At 38.6% G+C, this 26,376-nt stretch overlaps 7 protein-coding genes and 1 non-coding gene across 8 annotated transcripts; 5 read left to right on the top strand and 3 right to left on the bottom strand.

Moving 5' to 3' along the window:
* Positions 1–5,003: 5,003 nt before the first annotated feature.
* LOC145701039 (uncharacterized) lies at positions 5,004–6,702 on the top strand. Its single transcript, XM_081778269.1, has 5 exons — positions 5,004–5,432; positions 5,511–5,652; positions 5,747–5,870; positions 6,182–6,353; positions 6,517–6,702. The coding sequence occupies exons 2-5, from the start codon at positions 5,526–5,528 to the stop codon at positions 6,700–6,702; spliced, it is 609 nt and encodes a 202-aa protein (XP_081634395.1). The 5' UTR covers positions 5,004–5,432; positions 5,511–5,525.
* Positions 6,703–6,991: 289 nt separating this feature from the next.
* On the top strand, positions 6,992–10,566 carry LOC145701035 (uncharacterized). Its single transcript, XM_081778264.1, has 12 exons — positions 6,992–7,199; positions 7,570–7,737; positions 7,781–8,060; positions 8,099–8,320; positions 8,949–9,094; positions 9,141–9,223; positions 9,273–9,407; positions 9,473–9,725; positions 9,770–9,904; positions 9,945–10,047; positions 10,090–10,273; positions 10,314–10,566. Exons 1-12 carry the CDS (start codon positions 6,992–6,994, stop codon positions 10,440–10,442), a joined length of 2,046 nt encoding a protein of 681 aa, XP_081634390.1. The 3' UTR covers positions 10,443–10,566.
* A 3,053-nt stretch (positions 10,567–13,619) lies between these two features.
* LOC145701034 (uncharacterized) lies at positions 13,620–16,994 on the top strand. Its single transcript, XM_081778263.1, has 13 exons — positions 13,620–13,720; positions 14,034–14,173; positions 14,471–14,655; positions 14,696–14,725; positions 14,872–15,067; positions 15,163–15,183; positions 15,396–15,486; positions 15,527–15,743; positions 15,842–15,976; positions 16,015–16,226; positions 16,267–16,506; positions 16,548–16,624; positions 16,706–16,994. Exons 1-13 carry the CDS (start codon positions 13,620–13,622, stop codon positions 16,942–16,944), a joined length of 1,884 nt encoding a protein of 627 aa, XP_081634389.1. The 3' UTR covers positions 16,945–16,994.
* TRNAE-UUC (transfer RNA glutamic acid (anticodon UUC)) lies at positions 14,227–14,298 on the bottom strand. The gene has a single exon. It is a non-coding gene; the product is annotated as a tRNA-Glu (tRNA).
* A 2,994-nt stretch (positions 16,995–19,988) lies between the features above and the next one.
* LOC145704360 (uncharacterized) lies at positions 19,989–21,439 on the bottom strand. Its single transcript, XM_081781811.1, has 7 exons — positions 21,091–21,439; positions 20,876–21,047; positions 20,734–20,835; positions 20,530–20,693; positions 20,390–20,486; positions 20,159–20,347; positions 19,989–20,115 (listed from the first exon to the last, which is right to left on the bottom strand). The coding sequence occupies exons 1-7, from the start codon at positions 21,437–21,439 to the stop codon at positions 20,043–20,045; spliced, it is 1,146 nt and encodes a 381-aa protein (XP_081637937.1). The 3' UTR covers positions 19,989–20,042.
* Positions 21,440–21,601: 162 nt separating this feature from the next.
* Positions 21,602–23,071, bottom strand: LOC145703691 (uncharacterized). The gene is made up of 6 exons (XM_081781076.1): positions 22,726–23,071; positions 22,426–22,687; positions 22,211–22,380; positions 22,059–22,170; positions 21,819–22,007; positions 21,602–21,777 (listed from the first exon to the last, which is right to left on the bottom strand). The coding sequence occupies exons 1-6, from the start codon at positions 23,069–23,071 to the stop codon at positions 21,693–21,695; spliced, it is 1,164 nt and encodes a 387-aa protein (XP_081637202.1). The 3' UTR covers positions 21,602–21,692.
* Positions 23,072–23,734: 663 nt separating this feature from the next.
* LOC145701033 (uncharacterized) lies at positions 23,735–24,514 on the top strand. The gene is made up of 2 exons (XM_081778262.1): positions 23,735–24,271; positions 24,312–24,514. Exons 1-2 carry the CDS (start codon positions 23,743–23,745, stop codon positions 24,512–24,514), a joined length of 732 nt encoding a protein of 243 aa, XP_081634388.1. The 5' UTR covers positions 23,735–23,742.
* A 64-nt stretch (positions 24,515–24,578) lies between these two features.
* Positions 24,579–26,117, top strand: LOC145701031 (glycoprotein 3-alpha-L-fucosyltransferase A-like). The gene is made up of 5 exons (XM_081778261.1): positions 24,579–24,902; positions 25,046–25,256; positions 25,333–25,427; positions 25,766–25,879; positions 25,924–26,117. Exons 1-5 carry the CDS (start codon positions 24,707–24,709, stop codon positions 26,115–26,117), a joined length of 810 nt encoding a protein of 269 aa, XP_081634387.1. The 5' UTR covers positions 24,579–24,706.
* Positions 26,118–26,376: the final 259 nt, after the last annotated feature.

Below are 26,376 nucleotides of genomic sequence, written 5' to 3'. Positions count from 1 at the left end.
CACAAAAAGTACACCATTTGTCACACATATGCCACCCAAAGACTTTCTATCTATGTTTCTTCATTGAAAAATGTTTAAAAAATCATTTGGGGTCATCTGAGGTCACTAGGTCAGAAATTTTGTAAAATTTAGAAAACTGTCATGAGTGACCCGATCTGACCTCGGATGACCCCAAATGATTTCTTTTATATTTTTTAATGAAGAAACATAGATAATTAGTCTTTGGGAGACATTTGTGTGACAAATGGTGTACTTTTTGTGAAAAAGTACTCATTTTTTGTCGTGTTCCCCACCTTCAAGAGCCTCTAGCTCCTCAGGAACCCCCGGGTCTCAGTACTTTTCTATATCTTAAAATGACCGTCAGAGCCTGGGCTACAATTCTAGCATAGTCGCTGGCTCTAAAAGGGCGGTCTAGGCGTTCAAAAATTCAAATTTCCGAACTTGGCCGGATTTTGGGACTTCGGAGGTGCCTAAATGCCCTCAGGGTAGGAGCTGACCCCCCACTATCAATAGTCAAAATGATCCCCAGCTTCTGGGCTTTCTAAATCTGTATTAAAACCTCACCCTTCTAAGCTAGAAAAAAAGCTAAATTATTAGTGATTTCCCCTAATCATAAGCAAAGGTTGAAAACGATGCAATTCTCGAAAGAAAAATAAGATTCAGAAACGGGCTTGAAAGCTCAGCCGTTAGGCGGTAAATTGTAACGTAAGAAAGAATGTCCCAGTTAAGACTAATAAATACCCAAGCAATCCAAACAGATGATGCCCGAAAATTGTCAGTTTTTCTTGCGGTTTCTCTTCGTACTCTCTACATAAATAACGAATTTCAAAAATTTTCAAGCAAAAAATACCTGCAAAGACAAATTTTCAGCGAAGGGAGAAATTTATAATTTGGTTGAATTGTATCATCGATCAGATATTCGAAGGATTTGTCTTTTTTGACAAGATTTTTGGCAGTATAATCATCGAGAAAATTATATCCTACCAAAGAAAGGGCAGTTATGAACGCCTCGAAGGCGAAAAGGCTTTTTGTGGTCGAAAAAAATTTATTTATTAGAAAATAATAAATAATTATCTTCAAGTGGCAATAATTTTTGACCAAATCCTTAACGCCAGAGACAAGATGAAAGTCGAAATGCGTGAGCTTCCATTTATCGGATTCTCGATCAGCCTTTTGTCATAAAGAACAGTCCACAAAGATGAAACAGCAATAACTAGGTAGAAGTGTTCGCTGGAGATAGTCTAAGATTGCTTACCGGCAGTGATGAAAAATGAGTTTATAAATTCGGCTGCTTGCACTCGCGTAAAATAATCTCTTTTCTTTAGTTTTAAAATTTTTTCTCTTGAAAGGAGCGAAGGAATCAGCCCAAAAACGACTTTTGCTTGTAAAAATATCATGATCAATATCTAAAAGAGTATTCTCTCGAATTGAATAAATAAATAAAAAGCCTCACTAATATTATGACTTTCACTGTCAACATCTTGCAAAATACATTATATATTGAGATAGAACTACGCCAGTTTCCTGAGTTGAAATCACTTCCTGTTAGGCTCGATTCACAAAATTTCAATTTTCATTCCCTGTCTTGTAAAAATTTTGGTGAAAGGGTGCTGTTATTCAGCGTAACAATAATGATAAAATTAAATTGATAACCGTGCTTTTTTGAAGCATTGATGACAAAATATCAAGTTATGCACAAAATTCGATGAGAATCATTTTCGAATGAAAGATGAAATGAAATTATGCTCGTGCAAATATCAAAAGTATCCTCAAATTGTTACAGATTACGTTTTGAGCAAGGAGAAACTTTATCTAACCTTTACCTACCGGCTTGAACTCTTTCTCTTCTTCGACCTCAACTTACTTCTAGTTGATGATGATTCTGATAGCGGTACTTCTTTTTCAAAAAGTTCTCGGAGACAATTTGACAATTAATACTCGTCCACACAAAGAGAAGCCTCCGAATGATGAACAGGTTCAAAAAAGACTGAAGGATTTTCAAGCGACAAAAAAGCTTGCAATCAAGGAAGAAACTTGCGCGTTAGTCACACTTTCTTCTGAATCATAAATTCTTATTATAATTCTCTAGAGATGCTGATATCTTTGAAGAATGTTCAGATTTGTGCGGCTTAGAGGCAATGCAGTGTATTGCTGAGTGTGATTCTGCTCTTTGTCGAAATGAGTGCTTCAGAGATTTTGCCGGTAAGCATAGCATTTAATCAACTGAATAATAGAAAGATTGTACTTCTGCTTGTCCTTGTGGAGAAAATTGTCCAACCGGGTGTGAGTTTTGTGAGCACCCTTTATGCAATGATGAATGTGAAAATGCTGAAGTTGAGAACGAATCTTACATTGCATGCCGAGAAGCTGCAATTGAATAACAAACTGATTGTCTACGACAATGCTCTCCCGATAAAAAATGCTTTGAAGAATGCAATAATATCTTGCTGGGCAAAATTGATAATTGTCCTTGCGTAGAGGTTTAAATTATTTTTCTTTGATTTTATTTTCCGAAATAGAATGAAGTGACGACAACTCCCAGCACAATAACAGTTCCGCCGACTCATCCAACGGTTATCTGCATTATTTATCATAATTAATTTAGTATTATAGATAAATGACCATTTTTTGATTATTCAAAGAAGCTTAGAGGAATCATTTATTATTTCTGGCGACGGATCTTATACTGCGAATCCTGTTATGTATTCAATATCAGATGATTTTGCCTGGAAATCCGTGTATGCTTTACTTTATGGTGTTTTGTATATTTTTGGTGGGCACGTTGACAATAAAAGGATTTCAAAACTTGATGGGTGCAGTTTTGTTGAGCTAGCAGCAAAATTTCAAAATGGATATGCTGGGCCGTTTTCAGCAGCTGTTTCAATTGAAAATGGAACAAAAGGTTATCAAAATGCATAATAAAAATGTTTTTAATAGTTTTCAGCACTTGTGTGTTTTGCTTATGCAACAGTCAGTAGAACTGGAAAAGGAGGATGCTAGATTTTTGATTCTACAAATCATACAATTAAACAACCACATCTGCCGAAACACGGTCATTTGATGGGAGGCCTTGGCTACTACAATGGCAGACCAACAACTGTTGATGGAGATACGGAGACAGGAGCGATGAGAAAAGTTGAAAGTTATACTGAAAGTGGATGGGTTTATTTAAGAGACCACCCAAAGTATTTCCGATAATTTTTCTCGCGTTAACTTATTTCAAGAATAATGGGAAAACATTCTTTAATTGGATTAGACAACGGATATATGCTTATGGCAGGTGGAAAAGAAAGAATACTTGAGACTCGGGAGCAAAAAGCATCAAAAGACGTTTGGTTGCTGAAAGAAAACACTTGGAAGCTGCTTGGATTTCTCAAAGAGGTTAATCTTTTGTAAATTCAAAAATTAATTTGAATCATTCAGCATCATATTTACGTTTCTTCAATCAAGATAAATGAGTATATTTATTTTGTGAATGGTTATGAAAAAGTCAATTATACTTCTCCGATAGAGAGAGTTTTCATCGGAGAAGACGAGCTTATACAAACTGAAGTGATCGGAAATAACAACTTTACATCAAATAATCCTGTTCTTTATGAAACTGAGAAGGATTTTTGCGTGAATTAATAAAATTGCCTTATTTTTTCTTACATTCGTCAGATTTTAAGTTTTCTCATGCTTATTCAAGCGTTTAGTCATCAAAGGTCTTTTTGCTAAGGTACCATTATCCGCAGCTGTTTTCTTGTTTTTTCTCAGGCTCCCTTTCATGACTTATTTTTCTTTGTGAATGTACTTCGTCTACAAAAATTTAGACCTTGATGAGTTTGAAGTTTGAACTACTACGGTGGGCAATAAATGTAAGTTTTTGTTACCAAAAGAAACAGTTAAACAGAAGACATGATCTAAGCCTGCTAAAAATGTCGCTCATGGCATATTCTGAGCGCTGATTTATGACTTACGCTTTTCTTGTTGTTGAACATTATTTTTTTTCAATCAATGAATTAACCGTGGTGTCAAAAAATAAATCCTTTTCTTATTAATTCTCAAAAAAATGTTGAAGAAAATTGGGCTAAATGAAGTTGTAAAAAGTTCAAGCTTAACTGAGCTAAACTTTGAGGGAGTGAATAAATCCCGTGGGCCAAGAAAAAGGGATGACTCATGACTTTTTTCTTATACAAGGTGAAAAGCTTGCACCTTGATGTGCTGAAGTGAGCTCATTAGTTTGATTTTTTGATTTACCGAAGTCACCAAATTGTTTTTTTCAAAAAATCTTTTTAGTAAAAAAAGTAAGTTTGATCATCGTAATAAATACAATCATAAATTATGATGTCTCTTGGAAGAGAGAAAAACGTGGGAATTTTGCAGAAGTTTTGAACTTGACGGTTTTATTTTGTCTGAGGGAGAAGAGAGTGAAAAGAAAGTGAAAATTTACGACAAGAAACGCCAGGGTACCCGTTGAGCAGAAACACGCTTTCAATTAAAAATATTCAAATACTCAACAAAACAAAAATATTTTTTTTCTGCAGAGAAATTTCGAAGAAAAAATCGAAGAAAAATATTAAATAATTCAAAAAAAAAGGTTTTTGAAAAAAAAATTTTTTTTCATTTTTTTTTTCAAATTTTATTTTTTCTTTTGATTTTTGCCGGTATAATTAAATTTAAGTTCAATTAAAATTCCTCTATTTCACCAAAATGTTCAAATTTGGCGGCGTTCCAAAAAGTCAGACTCCAAATATTTTGCGATAAGAAAAGCCAGTCTGAGCGGCGCTGAAAGAACCCGTCACGTGATATAGAAATTCTAGCTGAGAAAGAGAGATGAGATCAAGAAAAAAACGCTAATTCTGAATTTTGCCTCAAGTGATGTCTTCATAATAAGTGAAGACCACTTATTTATTTGACTGACTTTTTTGCTGGAAAAGAAAGTTCGAAATCCGGGTCAGAGAAATCACAAAAAACGGCTTTTTAAAAATAAGATTTTTGCTTTCGATTTTTCGAAAACTGAAAATTTTCGCTTTTCAAGAAAAAAATTAAGGCACCTTTTGTTTGTAAAAGAAAAAAAGGGCTCGTGGCGCCAAATTTTGTATTCACACGATATCGCGTACATATATCTAAAATACAAAGGCCTTACCAAGAAAGAGAAATTTTCAAAAAAGAGTGTCGATAAAAAGGTTAAAAAGGGCTCATTGTTAAGCTATTTCAAGCTGTTTTTTGCTCCTTATGAGGCCAATTATATTTTTGAGAGATTTCTCAAATCACATTTATTTCTTCAGAAGGCGAATTTGATCGAATTCGAGGATAAAAGTCAAAAGAACAATTAGAGATACCAATTAGAGGTATATAAGAAGATATCCCGCTGAGAAGATAGAGACTTCCCGCTGTGATTTGATTTGAGTTTTCCGCTTTTGAATTTCTGAAGAAAAATTTATTATGAGGTATGATTTCTAGCTTTATATTGATTTATTGAAGGAGATTTTATTGTTGATATTTTTTGTTGAAAAAAATTTTTGAAGAAAAGATCGGAAGAGATGATAACCGGCTGTATGCGAAAAATTCTGTGGCTTTTTGTTTTAACGCTATTGGAGAACTGTCAAGCTGGAAGATCGAAAACTTATGGTCATGCGAAGAAAAATGAAGTTCATTTGCGACCTATAGGTAGGTCTTGTTTTAAGGGGGTAGACGGCGGTATATGCCCTGATGTCGTCCTTGATTGCAAATGAAAGAGGGCCCAAAGCAAATGAATTTTAAGATGACCGTCGAATTATCGTCGAAAAAGACGTGTTCTGCACAAGCCGCGGGGCAACGCAATCGCGGTTCTTCTCGTGGGCCTTTGTCGACGGAAAGGACAAAGAGTTTCTGATTTCCGGCCATGAGTGAGTACCAAAAGTAACTTTTCTAAATACTTCCACAAAAGGAAATATTATCCCATTTATAAAAGGGCCACAAAAGAAGAGGCTTTTGTTCAAGTTTAAAATTGGCTTAGCGGATCTCTTTTCAAAGGAGATTTTTTTTTAATTCTTAGAAAACCTGATCTCATTTGGTTAATTTACAGTATCAAGAGCTCCTTCTGGGCTTGTCTGCTAGACATTGTCTATTTTTGTCATAGCTCGTCGTTTTATCGACAATTTCGAACGATCGCTTGTCGAATATTTAAGGGTATCCCTCTTCTAACTCCGTTTTTTAGGGAGTACTTCACGATCGCCGAAATCCCCTTCCGCCCTCACGTGAAAGCCTATTTCCCCGATGGCACCACCTCCGGCCTCGAGAACCAAAGTCACGTGAGCGCGAAAATCAGCTGCGAACGCGCCTTTGGCGAGACCGAGCATTGCTCAAACTACATAACGTCCATTTCCCAGGTAAGCCGCAAAGTTGAAAGAAGATAATTTTTATGATTTGATTGTTGACTTTGATAATTATGTTTATGGCCTTCTCGCTCGCGCCTGCTCTAAAAATATATTCGCAAATTTATGATTATTAATCCGCTGCTGCCAGATCTGCCAAATCACCAGCTATTTTTAGAAAAAGAATTCGGAAAATGAAGGTCTCAATTTTCAAATTTGCAATTCGAACTTTGCGCAGCCGAAATTGGAGACTTGGAATATCGACTTGGAGAATTTCGATGAAGATCTATCAAAAGCGGTTTCAAAAGAAACTGAATTTGCCACTGCCAATTCTTGCCCATCAAGTTTCAAGGAGCCGGAATAACCTAAAATGAGCCCTGAAAATTTGGGGTCAAAATGACCAAAAAAATTTGGGGTCCCCATTTTGGGTTTTGTGGGTTTTGATTTGCCGGTAGGCCTAATAAAGCAATCTTATTGGTAATCCAAAAACTCACTTCAAAGTATTCGTTTAGCCCCATTTTGTCGGGTGAAATCAATCATTTTAATCCTAGAAAACTCAGAACAACAAAACCTAATTGATCAACTCCAATCATCCCATTTTTTTATTATTCCGGAAAAAGTCGTCAACTCTCATGAAATGGATCGATTCAACAATGCGCGTAGCTGCCATCGGCCTTCAAAAAGAAGTGTCTTCTGCCAACCCAGCGATTTCAGTCTTTGCCTTTGGAAAAGAAGCATTTTCGACGAAGGGAGCAAGGGGCGATATTTTCATCGACGCGCGATTTCGATTGATAACCGCCGATTCGGAGCAAATTCACTTCCTGTATTCCGACGTGCCGAGACTCCAAGACATCGAGTCACGTGAAACATTCTTTCGCGCGAATTCGCATCCGAAGATCGCGTCAATTTGCCGACACTCGGGTTTTGAAATTTTGAATCAATTCCATTTTGGAGAATTGAATTGCAAAGAAGAGGACTTCGACTTTCCGATTTTCGTCGATGCAGTAGAAACGGAACGACATGTCTTTGGAATTTTTCAATCGAGGGCGAAGAAATATCAGAAAAATGCAATTTGCAGATTTGAGAAGAAAGATTTAGGAAAATTTTCAAAAACCATAATTCTGGAAGATTTTGGATAAGTTTGATTTTTGCTTTGCTTAAATAAGTTGAAATAGCAATAAAAATCATTACTGGGATTGTCATCGTCTGAATTATTTTTGAAAATTTAAAGCCATTCAATGCTCACAAAATGACCCAACAGATGATCTCCAGATCCTTTCTCGTCAACCAGTAGAGGGAGAACTTGTCATGTCCCCTCGAGATTCTTCAGAGTACGGCGGTTTTACCTCAATAACGGTCGATTCGGAAAAGACTGGCGACTTTCCTCTGATCTTCATCGGTTAGATCACACTTTCATTAGATTTCAAACCCTCAATTTTAAGGAACTGACAGCGGAGTTCTTTTGAAAACGGCAAAGTTTGAGAAGTACCCATCATCTGAAAAGGTTGAATATCCTTGGCAATTAGTCGAAGCTTATAATATTGAAAAAATGGCGAAAAACGCGGTGGAAAAATGGGCTTCGGATGATTGGACAATCAAGAAGATTCATTTCAGATACGACAAGCATGGAACACTGAGAATGCCATACGTTTATGTCGCCACAGATCAATGCATTCTTGCTGTCAAGGTTCAGAACTGTGACTTGTCAGAGTGCTGCCAAAAGTAAGCCGACCTCTAAAACCCCTCAAGAACGATTCTAGTGATCCTTATTGCGAGTTCCGAAACGTACCAAAAACTTGCCAGGACATCGATTTCACCCTTCGGAATCCATTGAATCAGGTCACTTACCATCGTTCCTGCCAGGAAAAGAATGAAGAAGAGCTGGAAGAAAAGCTCGTCTCGAATACAGCAACTTTTTTGCCTGTGAATTTGAACGATGACAGCTGCAGCGATGCGCAAAATGGAATTCAACAAGCATCAAGGTATTTTCGATGAAAACAAGAATTCTCTGGATTTTATGCTCGTGGAAAATTTATTGAAGAAATGATTTTGAAAAGCTTTATTTCAAAATAATCATCGATGATCTTCTACTGAAAGGTTCTGTAGCAATTGCTACGATTTCGTCTTAGAGAAAAATCGATGAAGGTTTTCGGCATCCGCGTAGTTCGGGAACCTTAACAGTTTAATCTTTTTAAAGATTCAAAAATAAGTCTCTACCTTTTCACAAAAGCATTTGAAATTGTTATGGAAAAGGTGATGATAATCAAAAATCTCATTTTCAAGCAAAGACCTATTTTTTTCTCTGAGGTTAATCTGAACTTCCCTTTTGACCAGCCTTTTGATTCATAATTAACGAACTGACTATACTTTCTGTCAAATAAATTAAATGACGAAACCTAGTGTGGCAAATTCCTTTCGTTATATAAACTATTCGTTTATATAATATAATATAAATTATATTATATAAACTTTTTCACGCTTGACGCACATTGTGCAATTTCCTGCACATCCCATCTTTGAACCCCATTATTTTTCGATGCAAAATTTGAAATGGGCTTCAAAAACATTTTCTGAATCGAATATGTAATAAAAACTAAAAAATCTTTTAAGAAAAGAGTACAAACGCGTGAAAAACCTCCTCGACCGCGTCACTCGAAACCTAACCCATCCCGAAATTCTCAAGCAAGCGATGTTGTCCGCGGCGGAAATCGTCCTCCATCGAGTTTACAACGAAAATCTGGACACGTCAATACCAGGTGGGCCCAATTTTGCCAAATCGAAAAAGTCAAAGAAAAGTTATAGTTCCGATCCAAAGCTCGCAAATAAGCGTTTTCCCAGAGCTCGCCTTTCATCTCCAAGTGCTGAGAGAGCAACTTGCTCAAATGGTCAGTTCTTGCCTCTTTCGTCAAAACTGTTCATTTTGCGAAATTCTAGATAACTCCTTCACGAGCAAACGCGACAGATTGCTATATTTCTCCTTCTCAATCAAGGCATGGTTATTGCGGAATAATCGAGCATCGGACGAAATGGTCGAGACAAATTTGGAATTGGATGAGACAACTCCTAAGCGTAAGCCAATTGGGCTCTCCAGCCCAGGACACACACACTTCATCAACCTCTATCATGATTTCTAGGCTTACAGTGCGGACTGTACCACAAAAGAAAACCCAATTTTGACTGGTCAATCAAAACTGTTGTGTAAGGAGTCGATCTGCCGCTTCGGTTTTCTGATCGATGTCCAAACAGCTTTTCGCGAAACAGGATTGAGAGCTACTGGAGTTCCGCTCGACATCAATCCGAAAGAATTGGAGCTCAAAAGTGACTTCTCAATCGTCGGGCTGGTTGTGGAAAATAAGACTTCGCCGTTTGAAATAACTTACAACCCTGGTAATATGCCTTACTCTCTTCTATGTCTTCAAAGAAGGATTTAGATATTCAAGAAGCTATTATCAAACTGCATTTCAATGTCGATTTATGCCTTCTTTCCCAGCATCGTGAAAAATTCGAGAACTTCAAAAACTTCAGATCTCTTCCTGAAAATGTCAAAAAAGCTTATTCCACACTAGGTATTCCAAAATTCTTGATCCCTTATCACGAAAATTTAAGCGACTGAAATTCATGAAAAAATGAAAGAAACAATTAGTTCAAGAAAAAAGCGAGAAACGAGCAGAACAGAAAGATGTCCCGAAATCTCAAAGCGGCCGATTATGTAAGATAATTTCTGACGAATTTTTGGCAATGAAAATTGTAGATTTGAGTCCTCGGCGACTGAGAATCTAACGGAAAAGGAATTCGAGATATTCTTGGTGCTCTTCGAAAGATATGGATCATGCGAAGCTTCGAAGCTCAGTATTGGCCAACGAACAAGTTTGAGAAGAATTTTTGGCGGAAGAAAGTCTGCTGCTTCTTTGCTGACTTATACACTGGAATCACCGGTAAAACAACTTCAATTTCTATTATCTAAAATTCCTCTAGAAATGCCGATATACAGTCGACATCAACAAATCCATCAAAACCCGTTCCAGCAGAGATTTTTCGCTAGAATTCATCGGCAGCACGAAGAAACTGAGTATATCCTTCTTCGCGAAACACAAATCAAGATAGACTACTGAAAATAATTTTATAAAAAAGCAAGACCTCGAAATGACGACAAAAACTTTTACCTCACTTCTCGAACAACTGCGATATGCTTAGACAATGTACAAAGATACTATCTCTTCTAATTATTACTGTAATAACTAAATAAATGAAGTTCAAAGAAAAAAAACAGAACTTTAGTTCAAAAAATTTTCAAAAAAATTTTGAAAGAAAATTCAGGGTAACCCTCATTCTCCCAGAACCGTCATCTGCCCAGACCCTCATTCTCCCAGGACCTTCATCTGCCCAGCCTGGGAGAATGAAGGCTCTGGGCAGATGAAGGTTCTGGGAGAATGAAGCTCATTTTTTAGATTTTTCATTTTTTTTCTGCAAAAATATTCTGAAAAAAATTTTTAATCATGTCAATTAAAAATAAAGCTGAATAAAATGATAATTCTAATGTTCTTTTCAATATGAATTCACGAGAATTATGAATTGTCGAGCAGGTCTTCTAGACTCAAGACTGCGAGGCGCAGTTTTCCGAAGGAATTCTGCTGGACTTGCTCAGGCGATCGATTCCTAAGGGTCCAATTTATTAGTATAGAAAATTTGATTGTCGAAAAAAATATGGGTTTCGAGATTTTTGAGTTCTCAAAATTCAAATTATAAACTTGAGTTCTCAAGCTTTGTTTCCTTGAGGTTTAGCTTGAGCTCAAATTATCGGACACTGACCGAAACACGAACCAACACTTGAATAAGAACCAAGACCAGTGCCCATAAATTTTCCCCATATTTGTTGTCGTAGATTTACAGCCAAAAACTTCAAATTTGTAGCATTTTATGAAATTTTGACGAAGTCATAATCCGAAGTAAAAACGGTTGTTTCTGACCTTGAAAAATATTTTCGACTCGAAAATCTACGCGGCCTGTCTCAGTCATTCAACGCTCAGCGCAATTCGCCCACGCAATTGAAAGCTTCATTCTCCCAGACCTTCATCTGCCCAGAACCTTCATTCTCCCAGGCTGGGCAGGTGAAGGTCCTGGGAGAATGAGGGTCTGGGCAGATGACGGTTCTGGGAGAATGAGGGTTCCCCGAAAATTCAATAAAAATCGACCCTTTTAAAGAAAAAAATACTTCAAAGTAAATTTCTTATTAAAAATTTTCCTTTATAAAACGTCGTTAAAAAATGCTATTGTTGAGATGCCCTTAATCTTCCATTTTATCATACAATAAATATTTTAAACCACAAGTTCACTTTTTGGAGCGAAAAAGAAACATCTCTGATCCACCACGTTAGCTGGCAGCGAACCGATATTTACGTTTATGGCACTCATAAATTTTCGAATACAAAACTTGTAAAAAAAGAGAACATAAATCAACGCGGAGCTGCTTCTTTCTCTAAAGAAAAGAAACTCGCCATCCAGACATTCAAAATCTCGGCGTTAATGCAGCAGCCCGAGAATCGACCCTTTATTATTGCATAAATAGATTTCCCTTTTTTAAACGGGACAAAACGGCGAACAAGGTTTTTGTCTTATAATTGCGACGATAAAGAAGATAAATTGAAGATAAAATGATGTCACGAGAAATTGATTGCGCCGAAAAAATAGTGAAAATGAAAACTGAACAGAGGAAAATTAAAGTGATGAAGTTATTAAGAAGACTTTTATTTTTCCTTTTTGTTATATTCTTATTTGCGTTTTATGGCTGGTACACGAGGATAGAAGCTCAAAGTGATGAAGTTTATAGTAAATTTGCTACAGAAGAAGACAACGAAGACAAGACCGAAGGACAAGAAATAATCAACAATGTTGTCGAAAAATTATGGCAGCAAAAAGAAGAAGGTACTGATAAAACCTACAGTTTTTCCACAGAAGAAAAAGTGCCCGATCAAAGAACAGAAAAAGTTGAAAGAAAAGCAGAAAAACAAGAAGTCATAAATGAAGTCATGGAGAAAAGAAATGAAAAGTATCAAATGCTCAAAGAAAAAGACCTGAATTCGAATTCTCTCTTGACCGAACTTATGCAGCAGCTACCGACCATTTTTGTCAGCGGCGCGAAAAAATGCGGGACGAAAACGCTCATAAGATTTTTTGGCCATCATCCTCAAATAATAAGAGGTAAGTAAGGAGGGCATAAAACGGTTTTATTTTTCTTTTCAGGATTCATGGAGGCCCCTTTCCGATCAACAGGTGACCAAGAAAAAGATATGGAAAACTACCTCAGCCATCTGTGGATCATGTGGAAGAGCAAAGGTCCTTACTACGACAACCCGCGAAAGATCAGAGAGCTCAGAGCTGCCAACAAAGATTTCTTCTTCATGGCGAAAACAGCAAATTCAGGAATCAACAAAATTATCACTTTCATCGAAGAAAACCCTGATTTCATCGAAGCCGATTACGTCACCGATTGGAAGAGCAAAGTCAAGAACATTTTCATCGTCTGCGATCCAGTCCACCGTCTTCTCTCTGATTTCAAGCACGTGACCTCCGTCTGGACAGAGAAAGAAAATGCAATCAACAGAAAATTCCTTGGACCAGATTCTAGCGCTTTTCCTTTCCAAAAACTGACGTTTGACCAGATGGTCGCCAAATACTTGCCAAAAGTGAAGGACAGATCAGTGTTTGAAAAGACTCCGGAAGTGAATGAAATGTTCGTTACTGGTCACTTCGGGCCGCCAAAGAGGTTCTTTTTGGGAGACGATGCGTTGATTGATAGCAAGAATGGAATCGTTCTTGATGGCGGAAAGGTGATTTTTTGCAGAGATTTGATTAAAACCCTTCATTTTAGTTGAAAACTGAGCCCTGGAAAGTCTTCCAAGACCTCGAGAAAAAGCTCAATCTTGAACCCTATTTTACTGAAGACCTCTTTGAAAAACGAGAAGATGGATACTACTGCACTAGAATCTTCAACCACACCGAATCATTAGACTGTATGCCCGATAGTAAAGGGCGAACAAAGTTATCCGCTGGTCAAACTGCCATGTCCGAGGAGACAGAAAAAATGCTCCGGGAGTTTTATAAGAAGAGCTCAGAAGATCTCGAAAATACTTTTGATCTGAAGCTGTCTTGGAACTTATAGTAATAGAAAATATTCATAACACAGTATTTAATAAAGTGCAATATTCAATCCTTTCAAGGGTTTTTTGTTTGAGTTGGAGTTGTCATTTGTGAAGGGATAAAAAAAATCTTGCCGGGCGAAAAATGAGCGGCAGAAGAAGAAAGCTTTGCGTGGATTGCATTTGCTTGCAAGGCAAATATTGTTCCCGCGCCGCCAATTCCACTCTCGCTCTCTCCGTGCCCAGGTTAAATATTACCCGATTCCGGCGGTTACCAAATTTGCTCGAGCACGACACTGGCTAGGTAAAATTTGCGCTGCCGGCTGCACACAAAGCACTACTGCTCTTTTTACAGTACCAGTGTGCCCCTTTTGCCATTTTTTCGACGAATCTGTAAATAGAAAAAGAGTAGAGGAAGCCGGAAACTAGAGAAAAAAAGATGAAACTTTTCGCGCTTTTTGCAGCGGCGATTGCGCAAAGAGCTGAAAACTTTAGGAATGGGCGAAAATCAAAAAATCAATACAAATATTTTTCTCTCATTTTTGACCCCTTTTATAAGACAAATCATCAACAAAATCCCAGATACCTACACCCCAGGCGCCAAGACCTCAAGCTTCAGCGGCGCTGGAACCATCCAATTCACGACTTCTTCTTTTGATAAGAAGCAAGAGAATCTCGTCCTCGTCTGGTCCGAGGATGGCACTTTTAACTCTCCCTTCAATATCATAGGAACCGCGTTGAGAAAAAAGGTCCTCCCACACCGGGAATCGAACCCGGGCCGTCGGAGTGAAAATCCGAAATCCTAACCCCTAGACCATGTGGGACATGCCCTCAGGCGCGTTTGTCTTGAATTTTACAACGCATGAGTCCCTTTTTTGAACAGATTTCTGGTCATCATCATCATTTTAATGATTTTTATTGCGGCTAGAACTGTGTCTATCGGTCAAAACTTACTAAGCAAAGTGGGCCTCATTAAAATTTCGAACGCGGAATAAGCAAATGTCAGGCCGGCCGAGCAGGCATTCGAGCCCTTCGATTCTGAATTTTCCGACAAGGTCAACTTCGAATTTCCTTCCGACACCTCCGTTTCTGTCTCCATCGATGTCGACGAGTCGGACTCCCGATACTTCTACGTCGTTACCTTTAGCGATCCTTTCGCTGCTTCAGTCACTTCTTATTCCGTAAGTTTATTGGTAATTTATTTGATGGTGAGCTTATTAGGACCCTGATTCACTTCCTTCAACAGTTATCGTAAGAATAACCATCATTCACACCGCTTATTTGTTTTATTATTGCGGTGAGGCACCAGCTTGAATCCTCAAAGATTCAAGTATTGTTTTAACCCCTCCTTGTTCAATATTTGCTAAGTTAAGGAATAACATATCTTTTTTTTTCAGGGCGATGACTTTGCGCACCGGGCGAATTTCTATCTTGGCGAGCTTCAGGCCGGATATTTGGATGTCAACACGATGATTGCTGCTCAGCAAACATCCAATGGCGTCCTTGGTGATAACGGAATCAAGGTTTCTGATGACTTAGCGTACAGGCAAGCTACTGATGAGGAACTGGAGAAGATTGGCTTTCAGGGACCCGGTAAGTTTGCGAAAAAAGGCCTTTTTATGTCGTCAATTTTGGAATTCCGAAAAACTATTTTTCAACGATAAGGGACTTTTTTATGTTATCTGTAGGTTGGCAATACCCATGGACTGGTAAGCAAATTTGTGCGGAAAAGCGACCTGTTTAAATTTCGCGCTCAAGAGCCTCACATTTTTATATTTGCGCCGTCCGAAACCGCGCGCACCCCATGTTTGATGTGTGTTTGGCGCACGATGAGTCGTTTATGATTTCATCAACGAAGATTTATGCTTCTTCGAGTTTTCTTATCAGCTAAAGCCATAATTTTTACTGGATTTTTTTTAAGGAATCGCGATTGATATGCCGAACGATGACTGGTTTGCTGCTCATAGAAGCGTCGAATATATCACCTTTTCTACTGACTACTCTACCGCGAAGTAAGTTATTTTCTATCTGCAACTACTATCATCGTTCTAGGCTCATGCGACCGAAAAACAAGGACGACGTCATTTCCAACACCAAAGCCGTCCTCGAAGGCTGGGAAGTTGAAATCTCCTGCGGCCCGATTCCCGACGGTGATCGATCAGAAATGGAAGTCTCCATCGAAGCCAGAACCGAGTCTGACGAGCACAATACATTCCGAGCCCCTGTCAATGATCTCACTGATGGTGATACTATCAGCAAGACAGTCAAGGTAAATAAACATAACTGAGTTGACCACGGACTTGAATGAACTCGGGGTGTAAATTTTGAAATTGACTCGGTAAACAAGAGCTGACAATATTTTTTCAGGTCGAGTCGTGGCACAAATCAACAGGAGTTTGGTGCAAGTTCTTCGAAGGCGGAACCCTCATCGGATACAGCAACCCACAAACCTTCGCCGTCAATCCTCCGGAAGAGCTCCCTGAAATCACCGCCACTTACAATGTAAGAGACAACTGTTAAAATCTTCTCATATTTTCTAGTCACCAACATGCGGCTTTGTCGGCGCCGGCGCCGAAGAAGAAATCGCTACCTGCGCTGCTGCTAAGGCCACTTTCCCTCCCCTTTTCCTTCAATGGAAAATTGTCAAGGCCGATGGTACGGAAGAGCTCGTCCCTGCTGAACCAACTGAAACCTTCAGTCTCAAACTTCCAGTTGTGATTTCAGAAGACTACAGAGGTGCCTCTGCATCCTGGTTAGCGACACCTTCATTCTTTTTATTAACAATTTTCTAGCCTTGTTTCACAGGGAACTCAGCGATCTGGCCCCGAATTCATCAAGGCCGTGGAACCCACTGGCTCCGGATTTTCCCTCAAAAAGAAGACAAGCAAGTTGGATATGCACGTGATTGGCCGAGAGGTCACTTGCCAGTCTGATGTCTTCGGCGATAAAAATGTCGCTGATGATGAGTGCTCAGATGTCCAGAGCATCGAAGTTACTGACACTGTCAACTGTCCCATGGAGACTTTCTACAAGTAGAGTCTTTTATCCTTTCACAAATGAAATCAATAATTAGGCGAGCTACCTGCCGAATCGTCCTTGTTGGCGGAGGAGTTCCACTGGAGAACACTTACGAAAACGACAAATGCATAGGAACGGAGTTGCCAATTTAAAACTTTTTCGCGGTAAATTAAAAAATCTAAGTCGAATTTGTCTGGTTGCCCCGGATTGAAGAGTACGACATGGTGCCCACGGATTGCGAAGAGAGTGACTACAAAAAGTGCCCCAAGCCCGAATCGCCCACTTCCGAACCTCTTCTTGATGAAGGAAGCTCTGGCCCATGGTATCTCCTTTTCTTCCTCTTTGCCGCCATCGGAGGCGCCCTGCTCGTCTGGCTCAACCGGTCGAGTCCCAACCAATCAGGACCAAAGGTCACCGACTCCTCGCAATCCTCGCTTATAGACACTGTCTAAAAACTGACTGCCCTCTCTCTCCTTTACTGAGCGACAACGCGAAAACACGTTATCAAAATATAAAAGTATGAAAATTTTTTGGCAATTCCGCGAAATAGGGTCTTATGACGAGTTGTACGAGGAGGTCAAGGGGTGGGACGCGACAACGATAGTTTTAGTAAGCAACTCTTTTTGACAAATAATTGGTAAAAAAGCACGCCCGGGTTAATAATTCTTAAAGCTATCCGCTCTCGTGATTGGTTTTCTCGCAGGAATAATTTCGCTCTTCTGGTGTCTTTGCTGCCGCTCTAAAAACTCCTCCTCAGGAAATGATGAAACCTCAAAACTAACCCCAATAGTCCATTCCCCAAAATCAGCCTCCCCAAAATCAGTCGTAATTCGCCAGCGCTCTCAAATGAACAAGAGTAGCGAGCGGCTCAGCATGCTTTTGAGCAATCCATAGAAAACCATTTCTATGGAAGAATTTTTGGCCGTAGTTACTCGTTAATGATTTTTCATGATTGTTTTTTATTGGACTTGTCGATGAACTTTGTACAGACTATGACCCTGTTGACTCGGAAGAGCAAACTTTGGATGCCTTTGCCGCTGTGAAAATGGAATCTGAAGTTCCGCCACCATCAGCGCCTGAAAAACCGGCAAGGAGCGAGCTAGACATGACAAAATCTCAGGAGCCAAAGGAATAGGTCCATAGCAAGTTTCTTTCCGCTATTGTCTCTGAGCCAATGTGCTTGAACCTCTGACAGAAACCCGATGAAGTCATCATTACCGACGACATACCCTTAATCGATGAGCCAAAAGAACCCTCCAAGAAATCTTCGCGAAAGTCCTCCACCTCCAGTTCTTCCAGCTCTTCAAGTTCGTCGAGCTCTTCTAGCGCCGCCTCCGCCAAGTCAGCAAAGTCAAACAAGTCGAACAAGTCCTCCAAGTCCAATAAATCACAATCTTAGGTTTTTCTTATTTTTTTCTGAGCCAAACATGCGCTGCAATGCCTTGAGTCTGATTTTAAAAAATAAATATCTTCCCGGAAATCCACTTTTTCATCATTTTTGAAAGACGAGCAAGACCCAGAAGACCCCCTAACTCCGAAGTTACCGAACAAAGACAGTGTTGTTATTCGTAAAAATCTGTCGATCTACGAGGCGGACAAGAGAATCTCAAAATTGCCAGATATGAATGAAGAGTCGATCTTACTCGACTCTGGAAATCATGAGACCATTGATTTGGAAGATATGCCGGAGGATAGAAATGGAACGGATGGACCGAAAAGTCCTCCGCCGCCACTAATAGAAGATGAATCGGAAGAAGAAGCGTCGAAAATTGAAAATTTGTAAATAAAACTATTAGTTCACAAAAAAGCGAAAAGCCTATTTTTTTGAAAATGTTTGTTGTTTATTTTCTCATAACAGTATCACTAACATGCATCCAGACTTCGCTGTACAATATGCAGTTGAATCATTTTAGAAGTAAAATTTTCGAAGTAACTTATTTTTTCTCTTGAAACGCGGTATTATGATGAACCAGAAAAATATGTCTCATTTTAGGATTCAGAATGATATTTCAAAAATTTTCGTCGTCTTTTACATCGGGAAGTATCCAAAAGAGGGCGCTAGAAAAGCAACTCGCTCGGCGGGAGACATATCCTGAGTAGAACATCTGGGCGTTCGCTTTATTTTTTGTTGTTATCTTTCCAGCCCGGTTTAGTCAATCTGAGATCGAACCAATTTAAAAAAGTTCGTTTTTTCTTACATTTATTATTTGGGTTCTCTGTTCAAAAATGAACCGCACAGTGCGGTCCGCACTACAATCCATAATGCATTGTTCTCCGGGCTCAAACAAACCACGTGACAGACTACTGTAACGCGCTATGCATAACTGAATATATCCTTCGGCCTGCTTTTTTGTTATTCTGATCCTCTGCCGATCGCCAGCGGTTCGAAATCTGCGGCGCTTTTAGCCCTGTCAATATTATCCTGTCTCGCAGGAGCTAGCGCGGAATAAAGGATTGATAATTTTCATCCCCGTCGAGAGCGATATTAAAAAAAGAAAAAGATATATAATCCGAGACGTCAAGAATCGAAGAATAGAATCGACGTATTTTTTCATCGCGAGATTGACAGGAGCCAATTTGACGGGCGAAATAAGAAAACTGACTCAAGACTGATTTGATTTTTTGCCGAAGAAGATAAAAAAGAAAAGAGAAGGGATCGACAAGATGAGAAACGCGAAGTCAAAGGAGCTATAAAATGGGAGGGAAGAAATGCCATGACTTTTGTTTTTGTAAAGATTGCAAGCCGAAATGGAATTATCAGACCTACAGGTCAGTATTTGTGTCAATACTTTGATTTTAACAATCATTTTTGTCTGAAATTTTTTGGCTAGTGCAAGACTTTAAAGACTCCCCTCCGTCAGCTTATTCCGAAAAATCGAATTTCGGAATTTTATAATTTTGACCACAGAAATGGATTCTACGGGTCAAAAAACGATTTTGAGTTAGGGTTCGTGCTTGTGAAGAGCTTTTATTAAGGGTTTGACATACTTTTGTTGCTTTTTAATAATTGACTAAGACTGGTTGTCTGTAAGATTTTTATTATTCCCGAGTAGACATTCAGTTAAGTTCTGTCCCGGCCATGACTACCGCTCTAATAGCTTTCAATTTTGCGTCAACTAAGTGCTCATTTTCTGACAGTAAGCCAAGTTGGAAGCGAAGACTCGTGTCAGAATAATGTTTTTTTTCTTGGAGATAGCTTTCTTTTATGCCAAAATCTGGGTCATAATGCGCAAATTTCAGAATACGATCAAATCACACAGCAACTATAGCTTCGGATGATCAATGCCGTTTCAAACAAAGGTAACATACAATTTTTTTCTCCAATTGAAATAGTCTTCTAGAGTGACCGAGAGACTCAGTAGAAACTCATCATCTTCCGATGTTCTTCAAAAACAAGTCCGGTCTTTTGCCCCTGTCGGTTTAGCCATGAAAAAGTGGAAGAAGAAAATAAGCAAATAAACTTTCGTTTTTATAAATCGCTAATATATATTTCCTGGTCATAATCAAAGTCACATGATTCACAGAAACAAGAAGAAAAATCGATTTTCTTTTAGAGTTTTGACAGGCCGACTTTTTCTTTTTCCGATTTTGCCGTTTTTATGACGATTTTTCTTCGTTTTCCACTTGATAAAATATTGATGAATTGACGAGTATAGATGTTTTTACCTGAGACAGCAGCAAGCACAAGGCGCATAAATAAGCAATAAGACGGCGAGTGTGATGCTAGTCGGAAACATGTAGAAGGTTTGGAATTCGTTGTCGAAGTTGAACCAGAGAAGGAATGACAGAGTCGCCAAAGCGGCTATGAGGAGAATTGGAATCAAGGAGGAAATTCGAACGCATCTTTGCGAGAAGCTAAAATGATCTGATTACGGTTACACTGTCGAAATGATAAACCAGCAGCCAAAAGAAGCCCAAGAAATGGCAATCAGAAAAACTCCGGCTCCAATCAAGAAATATATATACTCGTACATCGTGACTGTATCATAATCGGCTGAAATAATGCGATTTTAATCGTCATTGAAACGAATATCGACCTTCAAGTTTGTAAAGAACCGGGTAATTCTCAGTCGTAATGCAATTAAATGTTAAATTCATGAACTCTTGTCGGTTCCAAAAGTAAGAAGCGAGGTCGAACGGGTAAACTCCACCAACAAATGATTCATCAAAATTAGGAACCGCGATTCTCGATTGCTTGCGACTGAAATTTTTGTGAAAAAGTTTTTTACGAAACCATATACTGAAAAAGATCTTTGACTTCGCCTTGAAAGAAAAAATGGTTTTCTGGGTAATCATCGCTTCGTTCGAAATTTGATGTTGAACAACCTTCATTTTTCTCGGACCTTGAAAAACGAGTCAAAATTGATCAAAAGGGCTTTTTACCAGAGATATTGACATAAAATCTTGTTCACATCAATTTGAAGATCAATGATATCGCAACTTATATTTCCAATAAAGTAGATTTCGCCTTCAAACCACATTGGATTCAGTAAAGTTGCGATTTCTGTTTCGATTTCATTGGAGTCTTCGTGCTCTGGGAAGCTTTCGGGATTTTCTAAAGAAAATAATTAACAAGCAAGTAGTTTTATCGGAAGAACCTTCCATTTGAGCCATCAAATCTTCCTCATATTTATGAAAATTTTCTTCGGTTAGCTCGAATCGCGAGAAATAAGCAGCTGTTCCAACCATCGAATTCTCTGTCAACCCTTCGTCGAACCAAAGAATGTCAATGTCGATCCCTGGTCCGCCAATTTTCCACTCTATTTGAGCTGTCAACTCTTCTTCAAGCTCAAGCGTTTGGGGAAGAGACCAGTTTCGATAGTCCTCTGACCATTCTACTGAGTTGTTGAAGTACCAGCTAGTTATTCTGATTACACGTGGTTCTTGCCAACTCTCTGGGGGCCATAAAGCAGAAGAAAAGGAAAAAAGGAGGGAAAAGAAAATCATTTTGGTCGATTTATGGGAAGTAAAAATGGAATGCAAGTTTCAGGCGTTAATGAGTAAGTTGTTTTGGGATCAATCCGTGAAAAATAAATAATGCTTCCAGAAGATGAACTAGTCACAGAATTTGTCAAAGAAATAATAATGAGATACTACTCATTTCGAATGATTAATTATTTATTGTTCTCCAAACAGATCAAAATGACATAAAGTCTTATAAGAGAAATTTTGAAGAAAAGTTATTGACAGTAAAGCGGCGTCAAAGGGCTTCAATGCCTTCTGATTCTTTTTGCCCTTCATCTTCGTCATCTTCCGGCTTTACTTTTTCGCTCCAATATTTCTTCCTAAATCAAAATTTTAAAGAATCCTTTGCAATTTTTTTTACCTGGAACAGCAACAAGCAAGAGTCGAATAGATTATGTACGCGACAGAAATTGACAAACAAGTTGGCATCATGTAAAATGTTTTGAACTCGTTGTCAAAGTCGAACCAAAGAAAGAAAGAATACACCACAAAAGCTGCCATAATGAGGTTGACGAGGATGAATGAAAATATTGCATATCTTCTTGCGAGGCTAAAAGAGGAGATTATATGAACGAGTCATTTACGAAATCCTAGAACTCACAAAAATCGGAGAAACACGCTACTAATCGCAAGAAGAAAACCTACCGCCCCGAAAGAACAGTACTTTATCTCATTATTAGTCAATGGATCGTCCGAATCTCCGTAGTAGTGCACTAAAAAGATATAAGAAAATTGTGGTTTTGAAGTTCTCACCATCGATATAAGCAAGATCCGGGTAATTACCCTCCTTTATGCACGTGAAGTTACTATTTTTCATCAGTTCTTTTAGCCAAAAATAAGAAAAATAGTTGACCGGAAATTCGTTGTCAGCATCCGGTTCCGAGGAAGGTGGGTATCGTCCAATATACCCAAACCTATCCAAACTAAAATTTGATAAATCACGTGATTGACAAAATGAGGTATCTTACTGAAACATATCAAGAACCTCGGCTTTGAAATAATATTGTTGATCTGAAGTTTTGTCCCAATCGGTATTCCACACCGAGCATCCGTCTTTGTTTCCAGGCAAGTTTTGATCCTTCTTCCAAAGATTTTTGCAAAGAATTGAAGTCATATCGTCGGTGAGATCGCACTCTGTTGGGTGGCGAAAAATGATTCCGATTAATAAATTCATCTTGTTGTGGAGGGGCTCTATCATCGTCTTCCATTCCGCAAAGCTATTCGGATGGGCTTAAAAAATCAGTGGAAGTTAATTGGTAAGGAAGTACCTTCGAGAAGCTCCGAGAAGCTAGAACTGTAGGTATGAAAGTTTTCATCAGTCGTTTCGAATCTTGAGAAAACAGCAGCTGTTGAGGTTCCAGAATTGAATTCGTAGTTCGACGATTGAAACCAGAGTATATCAATGGTTACTCCTTCGCCGCCGATCTTCGCCTCTATTTCGTTTCTGAATACTTCTTCAAGGGCAATTGTTTCTGGATCATTCCAGTTGGCGTATTTGTCTTTCCATTGAGTTTGGTTGTTGTAGTACACGCTTGTTGCTCGAATTATTCGAGGCGTTTGTTTTGGGGGCCAAAGAGCCGAAGAAATTGAAAATAAAAGGATTAAAAGTAACATTTTGAACTTGACAATTATTGTTGAAAATGCGTTTATATAGGGTCGAGTTATGAGTAGTCTTTTTCAGTAACACATGTGAAGAATAAATACCATCTTGAGTAATGATCAAAATCGCTGGAATCAAACTTGAGTAATTCCTTACTAGCTTGAATCCATCACAGATCGAGAATGCTTGTGACACATCAAGATGCGTATATTATTTGAAATCAGAATAATATTCAACCAAAACAAGCTAAATATTTTTAGCAAGCATAAATTTTCGATCACATCTTAAAACTCGATATTTTTTTTTTTGAATGATAAATAAATTTAGAAAATAATCTTCAAGAAAAATTTTCTGGTAGATTAAAGATTCTATAGTACTTAAAATTTTGATTTATATTATTCGAATGAAAAAGAAGCGGATACCAGTTTAATGTATATTTTTGCAGATCATTTCGCCCGAGCTCGCGTAAATTCAATTCTAGTACTATGATTTTTTGATTAACACGGACATTTGCGGAGAGCGTGTTTCACAAGCGTGACTTTTAAGCTGCTCAATGTTTTTTCTAACTGCAGCCGATTTTGAACCCTTGCGCGCCGCTCCCGCAAAAGCGAAAGCGCTAAAGAGAAACAAGAATCTTCAAATCTTCAAAAGAAGTGCTTTTCTAAATTACCGTTTTTGAAAAAAAATGATAAGAAGAGAGTTTACAAAACTCAAATATTTCTTTTTATTATCCTTGCTGATTCCAGTTTCATTTTTCGCACAGAAAGATATTTCGTCGTGGAAAGAACTTATCAACAAAAAGAGAGAAGTTTTCGAAGAAAAAAGAATTTACGAAAAAGAGCTCGAAAAGATCGATGAAATCAGAGAAGAAGATCGAAATGCTGAGGAAGATCTTAGGCAAGAGAAAAATGAGAAACAAGAAAAACCCTATAAACTTCATCTTTCACAAAAAACAATGACCGGAGAACAAATGCACGAAAAACTCATCCAACGTCTCTCCCCAAGCGAACGAAAAAAGTGGATGGGGAAAATTTGGGGAACGAAAATGCGCCCTCAAGGAAATCGCGAAGAAAAAGTAGTGATTCTTGGTTGGTATGAAAATCGACTGATCCCGAACCAGCTGACGAGGATTCCAAGCAAGCCGTTTCAAAATTATGGGCGTGAGCTTTGTGGAGAGTGTTTTATTACGAATGATAGGGATATGTACGAAACTGGTAAGATTTGCTCTTATTTCATTTATCACATTATAATAAGCCGATGCGGTAATAATCAACAACGGACCACTTCTCTCCTTTCAAAAGGCAGAAGACGAGCGCTTACGAAAAAAGGACCCGGCAAAAAGAGGCCGCTCTCAAGATGAACAACTCAAGCCGCCTTCTTTAGGAAACGATACAAAACTAAAAACTTTAAAAAATTCCCGAAATAGCGAAATTGCGCGAAAAGCACTTGAGAGTTGAGTATCGAAAAAAGAGACCCGAAACAGCTCGCAATACTGGGTTTTCGTCAATTATGAAAGTGGAATAAAAAATATCGACTCGCAGCAAAATCTTCAATCTTTCACTCAGGAATTCGACTCTTCTTTCAACATTACATATTCGTACAAGCGGGATTCGGATATTGTCAGGGGCTATGGAAGCATTCAGAAAACGATGAGGATGTATTTTGATGAAGTTAGTGGGAAGGAACTTTTGAGCAATGAGCAGATGATGGAGAAAATATTGAAGCTAAAGAACCATGAAAAAGAGGGGCTGAAAGACTTTCACACTGGTTGGTTGATTTCAAACTGTGATCACACGCCCGGGGCAAGGTTGAGATGGACCTACGGGCAGAAACTGATAGTAAAGGGTCGACAAGACAATTGATAAGTCAATTTTTGGGCAGAATTTTGGTTGGATCTTTGACCAATAAGATGTCCGAATTCAGCCGGTTAGCCAATCAGATTTTGATTTATTCGACCTTTTCTTGTCGACCCTTTTTGAAAGAAGCAGGACTGAAACTTCATGGAGAAGGCGCCTGCTTCGAGAATCAAACAAAACGATCCTTCGGCAACATGGCCAAGTCCCTAAAATACAACTCTGACAGCGAAGATACAGTAATTCAGCACATGAAATTCTACCTCTCCTTCGAAAATGCCTACCATTGTACAGACTACATCTCTGAGAAATTCTGGCGAAATGCTCTCGGCGCTCTCGCTGTTCCAGGAAAAAGGTTCAGATTAATTAAGCGGTACCATGATTTTTGATTGAATAAAGCGAATTTCGAACAACCTGGGAAAAGTCGTGTTTGGACCGCACTACGATGATGTGAAGCAAATCGCGCCCCCGAATTCTTTCATCCACGCGGAGCAATTCGAGGAAGCCGCAGACTTAGGTCCCTAAGCGAGTAGCTCAATGGATTAGTCCTTTCCCTGCGGTTGAGTAATCCTACTTACCTGCCGGTTTTTTACATGATTTTTTCCAAAAAGAGGTTTTCTCATAATGAGAAATGAACCTCTTAGCTTCTCATTAAAACCACGAAAGTAGAAAAATTGCGACATTTTTGACCTAAAATTTTGTTCAAATTTTTAACCAATCAGATACCCGCATTCAGCCAATAGGCCAATCAGATTTCAGAGAAAAAATTGTCAAAAAACTTGAGTTTTCTGTCGCAATTTTTGTCAAAATCTTCTTTTTCATCAAAAATCTCAGATTTTCATAACAAAAATTCAGTTTTCTACCTCGATTATTTGGACAAAAACGACAATGCTTACATGGAATACCATGACTGGCGATCCCTTCGGCCAGAAAGAATCAAACCTCTTCATGAATCTCATTTCACTCTTTGTAAGCTTTCTCGAGCTTTTTTTCTTCATTGAAATTCTCCCTAGCACGTGATGAATACGATTACTGCCGAATCTGTCGACTGATCAGAGCGAAGAGAGCGGCAAAGATCAACAGATGGTACCAGAGCGTAATGCGATTCTGGCGTTTTGACGTTCACCGCGGCTGCAAACAAGATGCCAAATATCCAGAATACATTGAGAAGATAAAGAAAAATCTTGTCGAAGTTCCTGCTCACTGATTATTTATTCATTTCTTCAAATAGAATTCAACAAATTTTTAATTTCAATAGATTCTTTTACCTTTTTGCTGAGAATTGTGCAAGTGTCATCAAATTTTAGGAGAACCGGCTTCATTACGAAAAAAACTGTGAGAAGAAAACACGTGTTTTCAAGAGAATCAAGAACTTGAAAGCTTTTCATTTCGGTTAGATCAGACCGAGAATGATACTTCCGCTTTTATTTCTCGTCGCTGAGGGGTTCATACCTGGAAAGTTTCGA

This window comes from Oikopleura dioica, chromosome PAR, assembly GCF_907165135.1.
Source record: "Oikopleura dioica chromosome PAR, OKI2018_I68_1.0, whole genome shotgun sequence".
Lineage (NCBI taxonomy): Eukaryota > Metazoa > Chordata > Appendicularia > Copelata > Oikopleuridae > Oikopleura > Oikopleura dioica.
The sequence above is the reverse complement of the archived record's forward strand: the minus strand, read 5'-3'. Positions and strand labels throughout refer to the sequence as shown.